General features: G+C 51.1%; 1 protein-coding gene across 1 annotated transcript; it reads left to right on the top strand.

The window, feature by feature from the left end:
* The first annotated feature begins 320 nt into the window (after positions 1–320).
* wizb (WIZ zinc finger b) lies at positions 321–16581 on the top strand. Its single transcript, XM_062408906.1, has 16 exons — positions 321–486; positions 567–759; positions 972–1047; positions 1718–1860; positions 1972–3453; positions 4551–4997; positions 5544–5915; positions 8335–8490; positions 9127–9663; positions 10148–10594; positions 10909–11415; positions 11557–12111; positions 12191–12402; positions 14007–14259; positions 14820–14985; positions 15124–16581. The coding sequence occupies exons 1-16, from the start codon at positions 397–399 to the stop codon at positions 15479–15481; spliced, it is 5994 nt and encodes a 1997-aa protein (XP_062264890.1). The 5' UTR covers positions 321–396; the 3' UTR covers positions 15482–16581.
* The last annotated feature ends 1863 nt before the right edge of the window (positions 16582–18444 follow it).

Here is an 18444-nt window from a genome sequence, read left to right as displayed (position 1 = left end):
CACACGCTGAATCGATGACAGACGTCCTCTGAGCAGAGCCCGTGGGACACCTTCCTGCACCCGGACATTTTCCTGGTTTTCAGAGGGGCAGCAGGAGATGGGCCTGGATATAAAGGCCACTTATTTATGTAACCATCTGGGCGCCAGTGCATTCTTTAAGAGCAGAGAAAATAGGTCAGCCTCCCAGAAAACCTGCAGCTGGCACCACAGCCTCTGCAGGTCGGACTCTGCTTCGGCTTCTTCATGAACGTTTCTGCAGCTCCAGGGTCTGTGAAACTTTTGATTTGTGTTTGCAGTGTGTGTTCATGTGTGAGTGTTTCCTGAAGAAGAGGAGGAGGCTGCACAATGTAGGCCGGCTGCTCTCCAGTGGGACTCCACACTGCTCTCTGGGGGACCATGGAGCCAGAAGGACCCCTCGCCCCAGGGACCAGCTATGGGCCCCCACCCTTCAACTCAGCACAAACCTTCCTCAGCTGCACCTTACAGGTAAAACCCCTCATCCATGTGGGAGCTCTCATTCCCATCATGCAACTGTAAAACCCTCTTATTGGAACTATGTCTTCTAGTCCTCGTGTTCTCCGAATGTGAGCGATGGTCTGAGAAGCTCGTGGGCTCGAGCCGGGGATGAGGGCGCCACGAAGGCCGAGGACGCCCCGCCCGGCGCTGACCCAGGGAGGAACGCACAGAGGAGACTCAAGTCCTCGGCCTTCCCTTCCTCCCTGAGCTGGGACTCGGACTCAGAGAAGGAAACACAAGATGGTAACACCTGGTTTAATATCTCCTGGAAACCTGTTGCACGCTTTCTCAGGAGTGTTCACAGCAAGGCGAGGAGCAGCACCCGTCCCTGTTGTCCCCTTACTGCTTTAAGTGTAGTCTCATCTATGCACTGTACTTTTAAATGTGGATTTTAACTGTTGGGCCGTGCGTTGATGTTTCTGTCGTTGTGTGTTTTGTGTGGCGTCGCGTGTCAGAGGAGGAGCTACAGCACTTTTCTAACCCTCACGGTCTGGCTGCTCACAGCCCAGGATCTCCTTCTTCTGGACTCAGGTGAGGAGGAGGAGGAGGAGGAGGAGGAGGAGGAGACGAAGGAGGAAGAGTTGTTCTGTAACGTGAACTCTGGAGATTGTCCAATTCAGGCACATTCACAACCTCAGGAATAGGAGAGGGGTGGAGCCTGGGCAGCGCCGACATTGGCCCTTATCCCCCAAAAGCTCCTCGTCTTTCCAAGTTGACATCTTCCTTGGCATCTTCTCCTCTTTTTATATTTCTGTGTTTGGTGATAAGTACCACCGTGAGCTGCCCGAGGCTGCGTCACGCGTCACGTCCTCTCACCCCTCACCTGAATTCCCTTGTTGTTGTGACCTGGACAATCTCCTCCTGCGGCATGTGAAGGACAAACTGGAGAATGTTTGGACCCGATGCTCCAGACAGTTTCCAGAGCTCGTGTCTGCAAACAGTGTTAAATAGAGAGACTCTAAAACTTGTGTTATCAGTGTAAATCATTAATATCATGTGTATATTTATATCTAATTACACCCAGTTCACTAGAATCCACTTAATTCACAGCAGAATGATCAAGGTCATGACTAAGAGAATACGAAATAAGAGCTAACACGTCATCTATCAAGATTATAATGTGATGAAATCCTTTATTTCAGGCAGTGATTCTACTGCTTCACTAGTTCAAAGCTGAATTTAATGTTTTCTTTCCTTCCAGACTTAGTGAGGACGACCCACAACCGGACAAACTGCAGCACTTGCAGAGTAGAATGGATCCGTTTCCCCCGGAGGAGCACGATGACACCGACTCGAGCACAAAGACAGAAGAGTCGAACGCGGCTCAGCTCGGCCGAGCAGAACGTGAGCGCCACTCGGGAGAAACTGAATCCGCCTGCCCACTTGCTATCTCCTCTTTTTTTTTATTATCTCAAGGCTCCTTTCATTCACAATTCCTCTGTTTTCTCTTCCCAGTGGCAGACGGCAAAGTCTGGAATGTATCTGAGGGAGCCGAGGTGTTTCTGTCCAAAGTAAAACCAAAGGGAAGTTGCCAAATGGAGGAGGAGGAGGGTGAGGAAGACGAGGGAGACAAGAGGCCCAAGGGAAAAGAAACCAAGGAGTCTGAGAGGGATGTGTACACCTTCCCTGGGGACTCCGACCCTGAGAGTCCCCCGCCTGCCCCCTGGGCCCATTGCACGTTCATTCAGCGGTGCAGGAAGAAGCGGGTGCTGCTCAGGCCGTTCTCCGGACTCGGCACCTTGAAGCGCACGGTGCCGGAGACGGGCCACCAGGCGGGACGAGCGAGTCTCCGGAAGTCAACGGTCTCAGACATGGCACCGCTGAGTCCAGGTGGAGGGCGGTACGGGTTTGAGGCGGTCGTCTTCGGAGAGGGACGAGGGAAGAGACACGACGAAGAGGAGGAAGGAGAAGAGAGGGGGGTGGGGCTCGGTGAAGAGATCTTCACCTGTGTGGAATGTAGCATTTACTTCAAGAAGCAGGTCCATCTGCAGGAGCACATGGTGGAGCACTGTCAGAGCGGGTCGGGGGGCGGCCGGCGTCTGGGGAAGAGCGTTCGATTCCGGTGCACCGAGTGTGGATGGAACCTGCCGAGTCGACCGGCGCTGGCAGACCACCGCAGGAGACACCAGGAGTCCCGTGAGAAGATCCTGGAGGAGATCGACAAGCTGAATGAAAATGGAAAAGGGTTGGACGGGAACGTGGTGAAGAACATTAGTCCAGACCCTGTTTTGATTCCAGACCCAGAAACGGTCACATCTCAACCTCGGTCCCCAGTTCGATCACCAGAGGCCGACTCAGCCGTTGTTTCCTCCGATGCAACTCTTACAAATTCAGTTCGATCCCCGGCTCATGCTCGAGCCGTCTCTGCCCACCGCCGCCGCTTCATCTGCCCAAAGTGTAACTTCAGCACGAGAACGTCCCAGGCACTGGCCAATCACTCCAAGACCCACAACAGGAAGAGAAACGTCCTCCAGGTGGACTCGCCGTCTCCTGGGTCCCCGGTACGTCCAACGTCCTCCTCCCTGGCCTGTGGTCATTGTGCCTTCCAGACCTCCAGTGACACTGTCCTGAGGGAACACCACAAACTTGCACACCCGGGACAGTTCTCCGATGAGGAGACTGGCCGCCGCTCAAAGACTGATGTGGTCGTTCGAGTTTCTAAACCTGTCCCTGCGTCCGAGGACAAAGCAGCATCGGACGGTGCCGCCGCTCGGCCAACGAGCCAGGTGGTCGGGAACAGGAGATTCAGCCGGAGAGGGAAGACCTGGACGGATCCGGCTAAGTCTTCTCAAGGGTTGGATGAGGACACGCAGCCCCGGAGTGAAGAAGACGAGCAGAATGAATATCACAACAGAGAGCTCGACACCGAAGCGTCCGGACGAGAGGTTGGCTCACCTGCAGGAAGGAAGCCTTCCACTAGGGGGCGATCAGACACAGGTGAGGTGATGCTGAGACGTGAAATTAAAAAACACAAAGAATACAAATATCTCTGGATGAATAGGTGGAGCCGACACGTAGAATATGCAGACTAAGATGTCAAGAGAGCTTTTGGTGTTGAGGGCCAGTGTCAATGCGCTGGAGACAAACACGTGATAACAGCAGCTGAATATATACATATATACTGAAACATCCTTCTGCTGAATTCTCTGGAGATTTGTGTGTTGCTGTAAACGCGTCTGAGCGGAGAATCTCCTGCTGTGTTGTTCGTGTGAAGGACAAACACAAATCTGCAGATATTCTTCTGATTTCACGTCTGAAACTGTTTAAAACTGCTGAGTCAAAGAACATGAGAGAGAAAAATCATACTGGACCCAAAATACAAAAAAATCGGATAGGGAAATTGTGTTTTTTTTACTATATAAATCACAAGAAAGCTCATTCAAGTATTTTCAAACGAATCAATATACACTTTTTTTAAATTCCGGACACCATTTTCATTCTGAAGATCTCATTTGATGTCATTTCCACAAACTCCCTCTCTCTTCAAACCTTGTGCTGACATCAACCATTTTACTGATTCATTAAACTATGAAAAGAAATCAAAGTGCTTCCAGATTGAAACCTCCACCGATCAAAAGGTCTTCAGGAGGTTTCAGTTCAGGGGAACCGTTGAGGTCGAGACCCGATCTGGACTTTTCACTGTCCAGTTTGCAGCGTCGATGCACAAACATGGAAGAGTCATCAGAAGGAAACCTTATCTGCAGCCACATCACAAGAGTCCACATCTGAAGTCTGCAACGCAACATCTGGATAAGCCAGATGTGGCTTCGGAGGCCAAGTGAACAAAGTGGGAAGAATGAACTGAATCTCATTGAGTTCTGGACATAAACCGTCACTGGTTTATCCAGATGTTGCTCTGCAGACTTCAGGCAATGATGATGGTTTGTCAAGAAGTGGCATGTATGATTTCCTCCTGATGACTCTTCCATGAAGAAGAGGTCCACATCTTCCTGCAGCTTCTCTACAGTCACGTCGGGTTTTGCACCGCGTGTAATCATATAAATAACTATTCTTATTATTCTCTTTCTTTATAGACGAATGTCAAACACAGCAGAGTCCGACATTCTCTCCTCCGCCTAAGAAGAACGTGAAGGATGAAGACGAGCAGGAAGCAGAGAAGGAGGGACGGGTCCTGACTCTGCGGAGGAGCAGCCGGGTCACCGGTGCACCGGCAGAGAGCGACAGCGACGACGACACCAACGAGGATCGAGTCCGACGCCTCCTGGCCGAGGGCCTCCTGGACGAGGGCCTCCTGGACGAGGAGAACAACGAGACTGACGAGGACCTCGAGGCGCTGAAGAGCGTGGAGAGGAAATGCCCCTACTGCCCCGATCGGTTCCACAACGGCATCGGGCTCGCCAATCACGTGAGAGGCCACCTGAACCGAGTGGGCGTCAGCTACAACGTGCGTCACTTCATCTCCCCCGAGGAGGTCAACGCCATCGAGAGGAAGTTCTCGTATCAGAAGAAGAAGAAAAAAGGTCAGCGGCTTGTTGCAGGTGTTTCTTTTTTACACGTTGATGTTTGTCTGAGCTCATTTTGTAACACAAACAGAAAACATCTTAAAATACACTTTGAATAAGAACCCTGATCTCAGTGTGTGTGTGGAAACAACTTGGGCAAAGCTGAAGAAGATCTGCTGATCACCGGCTTTTAGAAGTGTTTACTACAGTGTGTGTGTGTGTGGGGGGGGGGGGGCCCAACGTAGGTCCGACTGCCGACTCTGAGGGTCAAAATTTCTCCTCCATCATCATCGTCATTTTACTTTTCCTTCTGGATCATTTAACTTCTTTAGGACTCCGTCAAGTTATCAAAATAGCAAAAGATCAAAGGTTAACTTTGCTTTGATCTAAATGCGAACAACAACCCTCTGACTTCCACAGACTTTATTTGAACCTCAACAGGTTTAATGACCGATGCTAACATCTGTTGATTGGGCCCAAATACAAATTAAAGGATTATAAGATTTAAAGTATCTGCACATTCAGTCACACGTCTTCGTCTTGTCTCGTCCGTCTTCTCCTCAGTGGCGAACTTCGACCCGGACACCTTCAGCGTGATGCACTGTGAGTTCTGCAGCGCCGGGTTCGATACCCGGGCCGGCCTGTCCAGCCACGCCCGCGCCCACCTCCGCGACTTCGGCATCACCAACTGGGACGTCACCATCTCGCCGATCCACATCCTGAGGGAGCTGTTCTCCAGCAGGCCCGACCTGGTGATCCCCACGGCGCCCCCCCGCAGCCTGGTCTCCCCACAGGAGGAGGACGAGGAGGAGGAGGAGGAATGGGAGGGAGTCACTCAGGTGAAGCTGGAGGGGGAGGAGCGTGACATCTGTGATGCGGAGCCTTCGGGATCTCTTCCACCCGGGAAGGCTGAGGACGGAGCAGAGGAGGGTGACGGTAAGTTTCCATTATCGATCCACAGTGAGTCACATCCACCTGTGATAACCAGTGTGTTGGTCACTGGTGTGTTTGACCTGGTGACCTGGTGACCCTGTTGTGGTATGAAGACCCAGCTAGAGACCATTACCAGTACATAAAGCAGTGGGAAGTGTGGGTTCAGAGGCTGGTTTGAATCTTTCACTCTGAATAAGGTGTTATCCCTGCACTGTTGTGTTGTGTTGACCCACGATGGTGATGGAGGGTTGTGTGTGTGTTTGTGTGTGTGTTAGCTTGTTCTTGTGTCTTTGTGGGAACCAGTGATTGACTAAGACTTTATTGGACTGAGGACAGTTTGGTAAAGTGAGAGTGAAACACCTTCAAATGGCTGTTTAAGGGTTAAGACCTGGGTTTAAAGGTTATTTTTGGCTCAGACAGTAAAGCGGGTCATCCACTAATAAGAATGTTGGTGGTTCAATCCCAGTATCCCCCATTCCACCTGCCTAAATGTGCTTGGGTGAGATACTGAACCCCACACTGCTTCTGACAGCTGAAGCAGAAGTGTGTGAGTGATGTGTGTTAGAGGAAGTGCTGCAGGTAGATGTGGTGTGTTGTGCTTTGTATTGTGTGAGTCACTGTCCTCACTAAGATAGAGGTGTGTGTTTTGGGGTTAGAACTAATGAGAGATGTGTGTATGTGTGTGTTAAGGTGTTTCACTATAATAGAAGTGTGTGTTTGTTTAGAAGTTTTAACTAAGACAGATGTGTGTGTGTGTGTGTGTGTTATCAGGTGTTTCAGTAAGATATAGGTGTGTGTGTGTTTTTTTACTAATACAATGTCTATAAACCTGTCATTGTGGGGACCAGTGAAATTGTTGACCTTATGAGGACATCGTGGTCGGTCCATGTTTCTGTCAGAGGGTTCAGACTCTGGAGTTAGAATCAGGTTCACATCGGTGACACAATGAGGTTATTTAGTCTGGATGGATAAAGAGCTCCAGCATTTATTATTTATAGGCGATTTATATCTTGATATATATATGTGTCAGTGTGTGTCTACTAATACTTGTACCGTTGTGAGGACCATTTTAGACATATAGTGAGGGTTAAGACCTGGGTTTATGTTCAGGCATTTATCGTGTGTGTGCATGTGCATGTGTGCGTGAGAGAGAGAGTGGCTCTCCCTGGTGCCGGTGGTAGATGTGGCACTCGGCGCATTCATCCCAACCTCCGCCTCCACTCGATTGGTCACGCCTTAGCTTAGCGGTGCATATGGGGGCAAAATGGCTGCTTCCACCTCCCCGCAGACCCAAACAATAGCGGAGCGAGCGTCTGGCTGCGGCCGCCGGGAGTCCGAGGCACTGCGGCTGCGGACCGGTGAGTACCGCGCTCCTCGCTGCTGCGCACCGCGTGTCCCCGGGTCGCACGGCGGCGGCTCGGCTGCGCGTCCTGCGCCGCATCCGCTGTCACATCCCAGACACTCAAAGTCTCTATCGGAGCGGCAGGGTCGCGCGCACATGCAGGTACGCGTGCACGTCAACCAAAAAATAAAAAAGGAGAAACGCTTGGTTGTTGTTGTATGCGCTGCCAAGCGTCATGCACGCGCGGGCATTTTGCGCTGGTGTCGGTGTTAAACCGTGCGCGTGCGGGGTGATGTCCGAACCCTCCCGTGCTGCAGGATCCGTGAATTTACCTCCAGTTGCCCAATCCTCGCCATTTTCCTCGGCTTTGATCTCCGACAGGGGACACGCTGTGCTTTCATGTGCACGCGTCTGTGCGTGTTTTTTTTACCCATTGTAACTTTTTGGTCGCATCTCGGTACAACTCATCCGCTCCTTTAAAGGAAGTATATCCGTGTCCGGGGGGGGGGGGGGCTCCGCGAGTCAACTTGTCTCCTCATCCACTGTGTCCCCAGAGTCCCCCAGACTCCTCAGCATCGTCCTCTTTGTGACTCTCGGTGCTTTTCACGCCCTGAGGTGTCACATCTTCTCCAGGCCGGAGATGAAGAAGTGACACGCGCAGATCCGCCCACCAGACAGAAACCATTGTCTGACTACACGTCGCTTTTTGATTTAACGATTTGTCGCAGAAAATGGCACTTTAGTCCCAGGAATGTGTGACTGCAGGGAACCGTGCGCTCTCTGCTCGATTCCCACTCTGGAGCAGTTAATACTTTTCTGTCACTGGCTTTCATCAGCTACTTGAACTGTTTTCCTCACAGAAGATGAGCTTTTGTTGCAGGGACTGAGAAATTATAGGGACTGAGCATCCGTCTTTTTATTTCCATCTCAGAAACACAATCTTTACACGAGTGACGCAAATCCACTCTGATCCGGAGTCGAGTCCTCAGAGGACATTGTTCCATTCGAGGTGATTTATCGTCACAGGCGCTTTAATTGGTGTAATTGACGTGGCACACTCATGTGGATGTTGTGTTGTAGGGGATGAGGAGGAAGCTGCCGATGAAGAGGACGAGGAGGAGCTGCAGCCTTCAGCTCTGGACGCTCTGGACGCTCTGAGCTCCAGCCCGGAGAGGACGGGGCTGTGCGGCGCCGAGACGGACAGCATCTCTCCCGCGGAGGATGCAGACACCAAGGGTGAGAGAGAAATATGGGAAACGCCGACCCCAGGGTGGTGACAGGAGGTGGGATTCGCTTCGGCCGAATCTTATCGCAGCTGTCAGGGGGGAAACTGTACAACTCACCCTGGTCATAAAAACCTCCCGCCAGGCAGGGGTGTCCCCAGGGACATCCTGAGAGGGAGACAAATGTATTTCGGGGCTGATCAGAGCAGCTCTCACACCGGTCCTGCAGACTGGAGGTAGACAGGGAAAGTGAGGAGACGTGTCCTCCTGGACTTCTCTGGGCTCTAAAACAACCTGAGCCACCTGCTGAGGCTTTGCAATCTTTGTGTTATTGTTGAATAGACAGAATCTTAATAGTCGTTTTGAGAGATGAACTCCGGGGAACGTCTCCAGAGGCCTCTCTCGGCCCTTATTACCTAAAGCTCTCTCTGACATCTTCCTCGGTGTCTTCTACGTGTGTGGCATCGATTCTTCATCCTGAGATATTTAAATTTTGTATGTTTTTCATCAACACAACCACTCGCGGTGAAACTCGGTTCCCACAGCCCCTCTGGAGAACGTCTGGAGATTCAGTGCACGTCTGAAAGCAGCTTGTGATAACAGATGTTTGGTCTCGTGTCTCATCAGCTGCTCTTTGCCTCCTTCACAGAGCACAACCTGAGGTGTGAGGTGTGTGGAGCTCAGTTCGGGACCCGACGTGGTCTCTCCAGCCACGCTCGCTCTCACCTGCGCCAGCTGGGCATCAGCGTGTCGGAGAGCAGCGGTGCACCCATCGACCTCCTCTACCAAATTGCCAAGGAGCGCAACATCGACAGCCAAATAAGCTCGCCCCTCTCGGCCAAGGGCCCCCCCGCTCCCGCTCCTCGGAAAGATGAGGATCTAGACGACATGGACGAGAAGCCGATCCCTCTCTCCCTCCTGGCCAAAGCAGCCAAAGCGGTGCCGCGCTCTTCCTCCTCCTCCTCCACGCCCTCACCTTCTCCCGGTGCCTCCCCGGCGCCGCCTCATTCCGGCCCTGTGGTGAGGAAAGCCCCCATCTCCTCTCTGCTGCCGGTGTCTTCCCCCTTGCGCTCGCCGGAGCACAAGGCCGGGGGAATGAAGAGCCAGACCTCCACCCTCTCCTCCACCGTCACCGCAGCCAAGCCGCTCTGGGCTCCACAGGAGGACGACGCCCCCCTCAACCTCAGTAAGTGTCGCGCCCTCGCTCCGACTCCCTGATAACACTGCAGAGGTTATGGTATATTCTATGCAGCCGAGAGGTCGATGATGTTGTAGAAGTTGTTGATGATGAAGGAAGGACCCCGAGAACCCAGTACTTTGAGTATAACAAAGTTTATTACAAGAAATGACAGGCATCTAGATACCCGGAGATATGAAAGCACATTTATATAGGGAAGCTGGTTCCTCCCATCACATCCCCCATGGGATTTCTGACTAAAGAAGGACATGTTTTTGAGTCTGAAGATGAAGACATTCCTTCTGCAACCATCCATTAGCTGGTAAGAGATAATTCCCTAAGTCAAAGGTCATCCCAAAAAGGTAGAGAGCAAATAAGATGAACATCTGGAGGACTCTCTGAGGACGTGTGAGAGTCCAGAGGGCAGGCATTATAAATGTAAGCCTGTCATAAACGACTAGATCACACTGTGTTGTTTCTCCTCCCTCTTCAGCGCTGGAGGTCGACCCCAACAAGGACATCGTGTGTCAGCTGTGCGGCGCCTGGTTCGAGACCAGGAAGGGTCTGTCCAGCCACGCCCGGGCCCACCTGCGGCACTTCGGGGTGGAGTACTCCGAGTCCAAGGGCTCGCCCATCGACCTCCTGAACCGCCTCATCGACAGCGAGGACTTCAAGCACAAAGCCAGTACGCTGACGCTCGACAGCCTCACGGAGTCGCGGCGCCACGCCACCACCACGCTCTCCTCCCCGAAGCTGTCCATGCTCAGCCTCTCCTCCTCCTCCCCCCCGCCATCCCTCCTCTACAAGGTGACCACGGGGAGAGGAGGGTCCACGTCCAAAGCTACCTCGTCCTTACTCAGCCCGCCTGCCAAACGTCACAAGTCTTCTTCCATGCAGCTCTTCCGCCTGAGCAGTGGCGAGCTCATGGCGCTTCCACACAGTAAGTGCTGCCATGACACAGAAATGTATTTATATCTTAAATATCAGGTGAGAGGTGGTAACATGTCCTTCCGCTGCTTAGATCACAGTTTTTTCTTTACAGATCTTTGACACTAGCGTCGACATATATCACTTTGTGTATCTCTCCTCTTTTTTGTCCTGAGATAATTGGTCCACTTGCTCGAATCCTCCAGATAATCTCCTGCTGTTTTCCCAGGAGAAGATCTGGAGATTATCCTGAGTTCGGTGCAGGTCTGACACACGTGTTGGACGAGGTGTATAATATTTGTTTCTGTCAAACACATCATCTCCCAGGTGACCCTCCAAAGGAAATAGGCTGTGAGTTCTGCGGGGAGTATTTTGAGAACCGCAAAGGCCTCTCCAGCCACGCCCGCTCCCACCTGCGCCAGATGGGCATCACCGAGTGGTCGGTGAACGGCTCCCCGATCGACACCCTGAGGGAGATCATCACCCGGCGGGGCCTCCCCTGCGCCCTTCCTCTCAAACCGCTCAAAACTCCGCCTCCATCCTCACCAGGACCCCCTCGCTCTCCTCTGTCCACCTCCTCCTCTCCCTCGGCCACGCTCCTCAGCCGCCTGCCCTTCACCTTCGCCCGTCCCTCCAGTCCCGCCCAGCCCTCCGTATCGAAATCGGGCTCGGCTCCACCGACGTCCTCTGGCGGGCTGATCCTCAAGCTGAAGCCTGAGCCGGTGCAGCTGGAGGTCACCACGCCGGGAGCTGTGGGGAGATCTGGGAGCTTCTCCGCTGAACCTCTGGGCTGCAGCTGGAGCAGCGCGGACAATTCGTTCCCCCTCAACTTGGGTAACGTTCATTTTTGTCTTTTAGCCATTTAAGGGAATAGTTGACATGTTTACTGTTTGGCTAAGAGGTAGATGAGAGTATTGATGTTGTCAGACCTGTGTTGTTGAGTCTGTCCATAAACATGTTCTCGTTCTTCCTCAGCCATGGCCCACGAGGTCGAGCCAACGAGGGATATCCGCTGCGAGTTCTGCGGGGAGTATTTTGAAAACCGTAAAGGCCTTTCCAGCCATGCCCGCTCCCACCTGCGCCAGATGGGCATCACGGAGTGGTCGGTCAACGGCTCGCCCATCGACACCCTCAAGGAGGTAATGCACAAGAGAGGGGTGACCTCCTCCTCCGACCTGGGAGTGAAGAAGGAGTCGAGCCAGGGAGCCAACCGGTGGGAGGGCGCCGGCGGCTCCGAGGGTTTGGGTGTTTCGGGATTTCACTCGTCCAAGTACCGTAAATCTCCTCTCAGTTTGCTGCAGTCGGGCTCGAGACTCCACAAGCAGGGCCTGGGCTCCGTGGGCCCATCTGGGACGCCCCCTGCTGGGAAGCTTTTCAGGATGTCCCCGCTGGGCAAGAGGCCCCTGTCAGAGGAGGCTCAGTCGGCTGAGACCTCCCGCTCTCCTCCACGTCAGCTGAAGACCTTCTCACCTCTGCCACACGATTTCTCCTACAAAAGAAAAGCCTCCCCGGACAAGCATGGACACCAGGGTGAGCAGCTGTCAGGTTCTTGTCTTTTCTGATTTCACTCCTCATCAGTTTTGACCTGACTCCTCTTCCTCCCCTTCAGATCCCAGCTGTGAGCTGTGTGGCTTCTACTTCGAGAATCGTAAGGCTCTGGCCAGCCACGCACGGGCCCACCTGAGGCAGTTCGGCGTGACCGAGTGGTGTGTGAACGGATCCCCCATCGAGACGCTCAGCGCCTGGATGCGCAGCCGGCCCCAGAAGGTTCTGGAGATGCACCGGAGCTACATGCAGGGCAGCCGCTCCTCTCTGAAGAAGGTGAGGAGACGCAGCAACTACCTGTTTCACTCCGGTCACTAAGTTCTCAGGCCTCATGTGGGTTAATCTGCTCTCCAGCTAAACCCACTGTGGCAAATGTGACTCGTTCCTTTCAGAGAGAAAATGTGAAATATGTGCAAAAGATAAAAAACCACTGTGCCCCCCCCCCCCCGCCCCTCTCCTCCCAGCGCCTCTGAGCAGGCGTCATGTTTGGAGATCTAACATTCCTCAGCCGGTGGCTCGACAGACATTTTGTGTCTGTGAGCTTCAGACGTGTTGTCTCCCAGCTTTGAGCTTCACTGTAGATCCTGTGTCTTTACTCCCTGTGATAAAAAGCTCCACCAGTGACGAGACAGGTGCCAGAACAGCTCAGCTACTGGCCAGATAGTTGCCATAGTAACCCGGGAGCCTGGCAGCTTATGTTTCATCTTCAGATAAATTGTGTTTTTTGCTGCTGATAGAAGAAAAATGTACGTGTGTTATTATTCCCCCCCCCCCTCCTGAATTAGGTTGTGGTGCATTTGCGTCACTGTCACACCTTCTCCCTGAGCTGGGATGTGACACACATACAGAACGCTTTACCTTTTAAACGTCCTTGTAATCATATTGTACGTTTTTCTTTTCATACTGGGAAAAATTGGGCGGCTTGTACTGGACGGTTACACGTACGTCTGAGGTCCCAGTCGAGACCGATGGCCCCATTAGAAATGTGTTCATCCATTTACAGAGAATATAAATAGAATAATTGATCAGTGGGTTGACGGAAATTTATCTAATTATGTTTCAAGCGATCGTGCAAAAGCAGAAAAAAAGACTTGGTTCCAGTTTCTCAGGGAAAAGGTTGAGCTGCTTTTAGCTCTGGGACTTTTGGGGATTATTATTATACAGTATTTAGCAATTCCTCAAAATTGTATTAACGAAAGAAAATTCATTTTAACCCTTTAATAACCCAACTGAGAAAAAACCTATGGAAACATTTTTGCTTTTCCTTTTGGGCGATGAATTCTTATATATTTTTCTTATAATAAAGATTTCTACCAAATGCTTGAGATACTACATCATGAAGAAGTATCAAAATACATACAAATGAAAAAAAATGATGTAGAAAGTCCAATTTAATTCTATTAAATAAATTATTTCTGGTGGTTTGCGATGAAGCATTTGTGGCTTGTGTTCAAACACAGGAAAACATATTTCTGGTTTTCATTTCCTCACTGCTAACGTTTCCCCGTCAGCTGCTGGAGCAACGATGAAAGTAATTATTAGTTTTCTGGCTCCAGCGAATAATTTTCCTGAATCCATTGTCTCTCAAAGTCTCGGATGTTTTTCCAAGACCAACAAACCAAAACCCAAAGAGTCAGTTTACAATTCAACAGACACAAGTAAGTAGTTTTGTGCTGAGCTAAGCAAACTGGTTTCTAGCTGCAGCTTCATGTTCACTGTCCAGACGGATCAGTGTTGACTGTAGAATCATGGGTTAGGGTGTTCAGGAGGATAATTGCTGTCTGAGCGTTCTGGTAATAACAAGGAGGCATCCTAACGTCAGCAGCTCCGTGTCGTGATGTGAAATCTGATGAGGACACTTCTCTTTCTTCCTCTCGCAGCAGAAAGCCTCCTCCTCCTCCTCCTCCTCCTCGCAGTGGTCTTCTTCTCTGGCCGTGAGCCTGGTGCGATCGCAGAGCCGTGACGTCACCCAGGGATCCTCCAAGGCCACGGAGGGCGTCGACACCGGGTCCGACTTCCGGGCCGCCGGCGCCAGGCCCGGCTGCAGCATCCCCACCCCCCCGCGGCTCGCCGGCGGCCTCCCGCTCCAAGCACAGGTGGCACGAAGCGAGCTGAATGTGCGTCTGCCCAGAGGTACGTGAGGATCACATGAACAAATACACTTCAACCCAACAGCTGCTAATCCTTTGATCTGAGTGGTTTTATTTTTTTTAATGTTTATTTTTATGTTTTTTTACTTGTGTGTCTTCTGTGTGGGAAGAACAAAGTGTTAAAGAGTGTGCACAATATTATTATAATATTATTATTATTCAAAGTGTGAACAGGAGGACTGAAGACTCGCAGCAACACGATAGCACTTTTAACTTTGGATCAACTTTGGACTAGTTTGATAAATGAACAGTTTGAAACATTGAAATCAAAATGTTCCACCAGGAGAACGAACTGAGAGGTTTTCACTGAGCCGCCCTTTTGTCTCCAGTGACTCGTTCTTATCTTTTACACGTTTCTACCGTCAGCTTCAGTTTCCAGAGACCAAACTACCGACAGTTTCAACTTTATCTTTCAAAGCCTGCAGTCAGGAGCACCTCGTGATTTCAATCTTTGCTACAGACTTCAAGTATCTTGCAGCAGCTCCATCCTGACGCACTTAAATCTTAAAGTGGTTCACGGTGTCACCTCCTCCCTCTGTGAAGGTTTCGAGCGGCGGCCCCTGAAGCACCCGTCTTGTCCAGATGGAACGGAGAGAGACAGCGGCCCTCCGAAGCCCCCCCGCACAGGCACCGTCCCTGCCCTGGTGCCCAAACCCCCCTCCTACCCACTGGTCAAACTGGTGGGCAAGTTCTACACCCTGAAGTGCCGGTGAGTGAAACCTGCACGAAAAAAAAACATTTAACTTTAGAGAAATTGCGAGACAGCTGAGTAATGGATGTGTCTGGTGGAGATTTAGAATGGTCCCTTAATCCCCCCCCCCCCCGTGTGTGTCTCCGTCTCCGTCAGGTTCTGCGAGGTGGAGTTCCACGGCCCCCTGTCGGTGCAGGAGGACTGGATCAGACACCTCCAGCAGCACATCCTCAAGATGAACTACAACAAGCCTGCTGCTCCCCGAGCGGCGTCCGCTGAACCCCCCGCCCCGGCCGACGACCCGGCCCAGGCCTCCGCCCCGGCCTCCACCTCTACCTCCACCACGCCGGCCCTCACCTCCACCCCGACCCGCACCACGGCACCCAACAGCCGCTCCCCTACGCCCGTAGCCGAGTGTGCCCGCACCGCCACTGCCACGGAGGTCGTGAAGGTGTCGGAGGAGCAGCCCGCCCTTTCTCCGACCCCCCTCCCCGTCCCCCCCCAGGTGGTGTAAGCTCAAAGTCCCCGCTCACTGTCGGTTTAACCCCGTCTTGTTCCCTCCTGCCTTCACGCCTTCTTTTCGTCCATCCGTCTCTTTTCCGTTGGCCTTCACAAAGTGTTGTTGTGGACGGGCGTCTCCAGAGAGCCCTCGCCCCCCCCGAGCACCTTCTGAGTCCCGAAGCCTTCCTGGCTTATCCGCACGCCGGGGATTGTGGGAAACGTCCAAGGTCATAAGGAGAGACAAACTTATGTTTTTGGATTCTTGTTCATCTTGAATGTCAAGGTGTTGATTCGGACCCTCAAGCCCCCCCCCCCTCCTCCTCTCGCTCACTGGGCGAATCAGGGGTTAATCAAACTTTAACCCCCCCCCGGACTGAGATTTAAAGACATTAACTCTAATCTTGTGGTTGAGATTTTAAACATGTGGTAACACTTGGTGTTAAAAGGCACTTTTACCGTTGAGGTCACTCAGCACTTACTGAAACAACTAATTCTGATTGGTTAAAGGAGCAAGAAGTGGAAGCACAGCCAAAAAGGGAAGATCCCCCCCCGAAGTTAACTTTCTAATGTATTCACTCCCCCCCCCAAATATACATTTTGCTTGAATGTAGCTTGAAGCACCTATTGAAACCTTATCTGCACACAGACAGACACACAATCGACCATTTGCCCCGTTTTACTGAACCAGTGTCGTTTTGCCTTCGGAGCTGTTGTCGTGTCAGAGGCACAGTTGTGTTTCTATCTCTGAGAAGTGGGGCCATAGAAATTACACAACGCCACACAAAGCTTGTTCCGTTCACAGTGTTCTGAGATTTTCTCTTCCTGCCATTTTCAGTGTCGCCCAAATTCGTATTTATTTATTCTGATTACCATGCATCTGAATGTGGTAACAACTAGGTCATTTAAAAGCTTAAGTAGAATCTTTGGAATGTTTGAAAAATAGGTCAGCGTTGCACTTTTACTCCCGTGCGCAGTCTGGGTGTGTGTGTCTTAGTTTGTATGTTTGTGTACATACATAGCAAAACGTGCATTTGTTTCCCATTCGAAAGAGAAGGACAGAAGTAAACCTACTTGATCGGACGCCCCCCCGCGCTCCGAGAGAACTCCGCGTGAGGGGGGGGGGGGGGGGGGCCCTGAAGTCTGATCAGGACTTTAATGCATCCATCTCCGTGTCGGATGTGCCAAAGAGTCTGTTTACTTCCCTGTCTTGCCTCTGGAGCAGCTGTTTACATTGGACCTGATGGTGGAGGAAGCTCTGCACAGCTCTCGAGTTCCCCGAGGCTCCGCCCCCGAACAATGGACTGAACCAACCAGCGGCGATTCGCATCCTCTACCGGCGCCGCCGAGGCCCCCGGGCTCTGAAAGCCTCGGGGCCCCTGGACTCCTGTTGTGACTATAGGGGTTTGATTTATTCCAAGTAAACACAAATCAAGCTTCGCCACTCGTTCCGAACACACACCCGCCGCCGACCTCGACCTCGGGCTCCCGGGGTCGAGGTCGAGGTCGAGGTCGAGGTCGGCCTTCTGTCTCTTTCTACGCCGCATCAGAAAGTGTGTTCATATCAACGTGGAGCTGAGGCCATAACTGAAGCGTCCATGTGGGCTCACGACCTTTTACAACTTTGTTCCAGTGTTTGAAACATGACTGTTCGAATCCAAATGATACCCCGACCCTTTTATGGAGTATAGATACATCCTATATAACTACATGTACTTAAGAAGCTGTGGACGCTAGTAGAGCCGTCCGCAGCTCTCATAGCGAGGTAGTTTAAAAAGAAAATTAAGTGATCTTAATTCCTCTGGTGTGATTTGATTTCAACCTTCGATCTATGTATTTTTTATTGCTCTGTGCATTTCTGTATTTGCAGTCCTGCAAGGTGAATCTTAGAGTATTTTTTATTTGTACCTGTTAGTCTCTCCAAGCTGAAACCTTGGTGCTGGTGAGAATGTTCCCGAGACGGAGAGTGTGAGGAAAACATTGAAATGTGATTGTCACGTCCTGGTTTCAAAGGACTCTAATAAACAAAGGGGACGACTACTTTGCACGTTGAGACGATGATGATGATGATGATGAGGATGAAGAACCTCTCCCTGCAGCCACAGAGCACCAGACGCCTCTCACAGCTCTGTGGCTGCATTATGGGATGTAAACAGATGAGGCCGGTGCGTCGGATCCCTTTTTAAAAAATTGCCTGAAAAAGCCTCAGCTGGTGAAACTGGCTGCTTGGTGTGTATGTGTGAGAGAGTGTATGTGTGTGTGTGTGTGTGTGGCATGACGATGACTTTGAAGAAAAAGATGCAGTTGAGGAAAGTACTGTAAACAAAGGGGCAAGTTTTAAGTGAATCGACTCCAGAACAAACATTAAATGTGATTTCAATTTCAGACGCGGCCTCAGATTCTTTACTGAAACATCCTGTGTGTGTTTTTCCTCTGGACGCTGGAGGTAGAAGAGTCCTTTCACCACCAGGAGGCGCTGCTGCACAACAAGCTTCATGTTGTAATGGTCATGTCAGAACAAGTTAATTAAGAACTCCATTGAAATTAAAAAACTGGCTCAACCACACAGCAGAACTCACAATGGGTTCACATCCTTCATCTGTGTTGCATGTGTGGAAGCCTCATATTTTATTGTCTTTATGTTTTTATTATTTATTCCTAATATTATGGATTTAATATCACATGACAGTTAGAAAATAATAAAGTTGACACCAGATGTTTAAATACCACTTTTAACATGCTACACAACGTGTTCAAGCTCTTATACTCTTAAAACAATTTGTATTAACACATTTTAAAGGCTAAAGATAAATTCTTATTTAATTTCCAATAAAAACAAAAACCCTAATCAATGGGGATAATGACTCCTCTGAGTCACCTGCATATTTGACGACCTGAGTTTTGGCAGCGATCCCATGACCTCACGACCTCCAGGCCTTCGTGACTGATGTCATGTTGTGAGTCCACGTAGTGACTTAA

The sequence above is a fragment of the Platichthys flesus genome, chromosome 16 (genome assembly GCF_949316205.1).
Source record: "Platichthys flesus chromosome 16, fPlaFle2.1, whole genome shotgun sequence".
NCBI lineage: Eukaryota > Metazoa > Chordata > Actinopteri > Pleuronectiformes > Pleuronectidae > Platichthys > Platichthys flesus.
This window is presented reverse-complemented; position numbering and strand designations above follow the sequence as displayed.

What these genes read in the sequence shown, in the direction of transcription:
- wizb (XM_062408906.1), top strand. Translation starts at nt 397, where the DNA reads ATGGAGCCAGAAGGACCCCTCGCCCCAGGGACCAGCTATGGGCCCCCA. An exon ending in GGAGGATGCAGACACCAAGG is followed by an intron (nt 8,491 to 9,126) that starts GTGAGAGAGAAA and finishes CCTCCTTCACAG; the next exon opens with AGCACAACCTGAGGTGTGAG. An exon ending in TTCGTTCCCCCTCAACTTGG is followed by an intron (nt 11,416 to 11,556) that starts GTAACGTTCATT and finishes GTTCTTCCTCAG; the next exon opens with CCATGGCCCACGAGGTCGAG.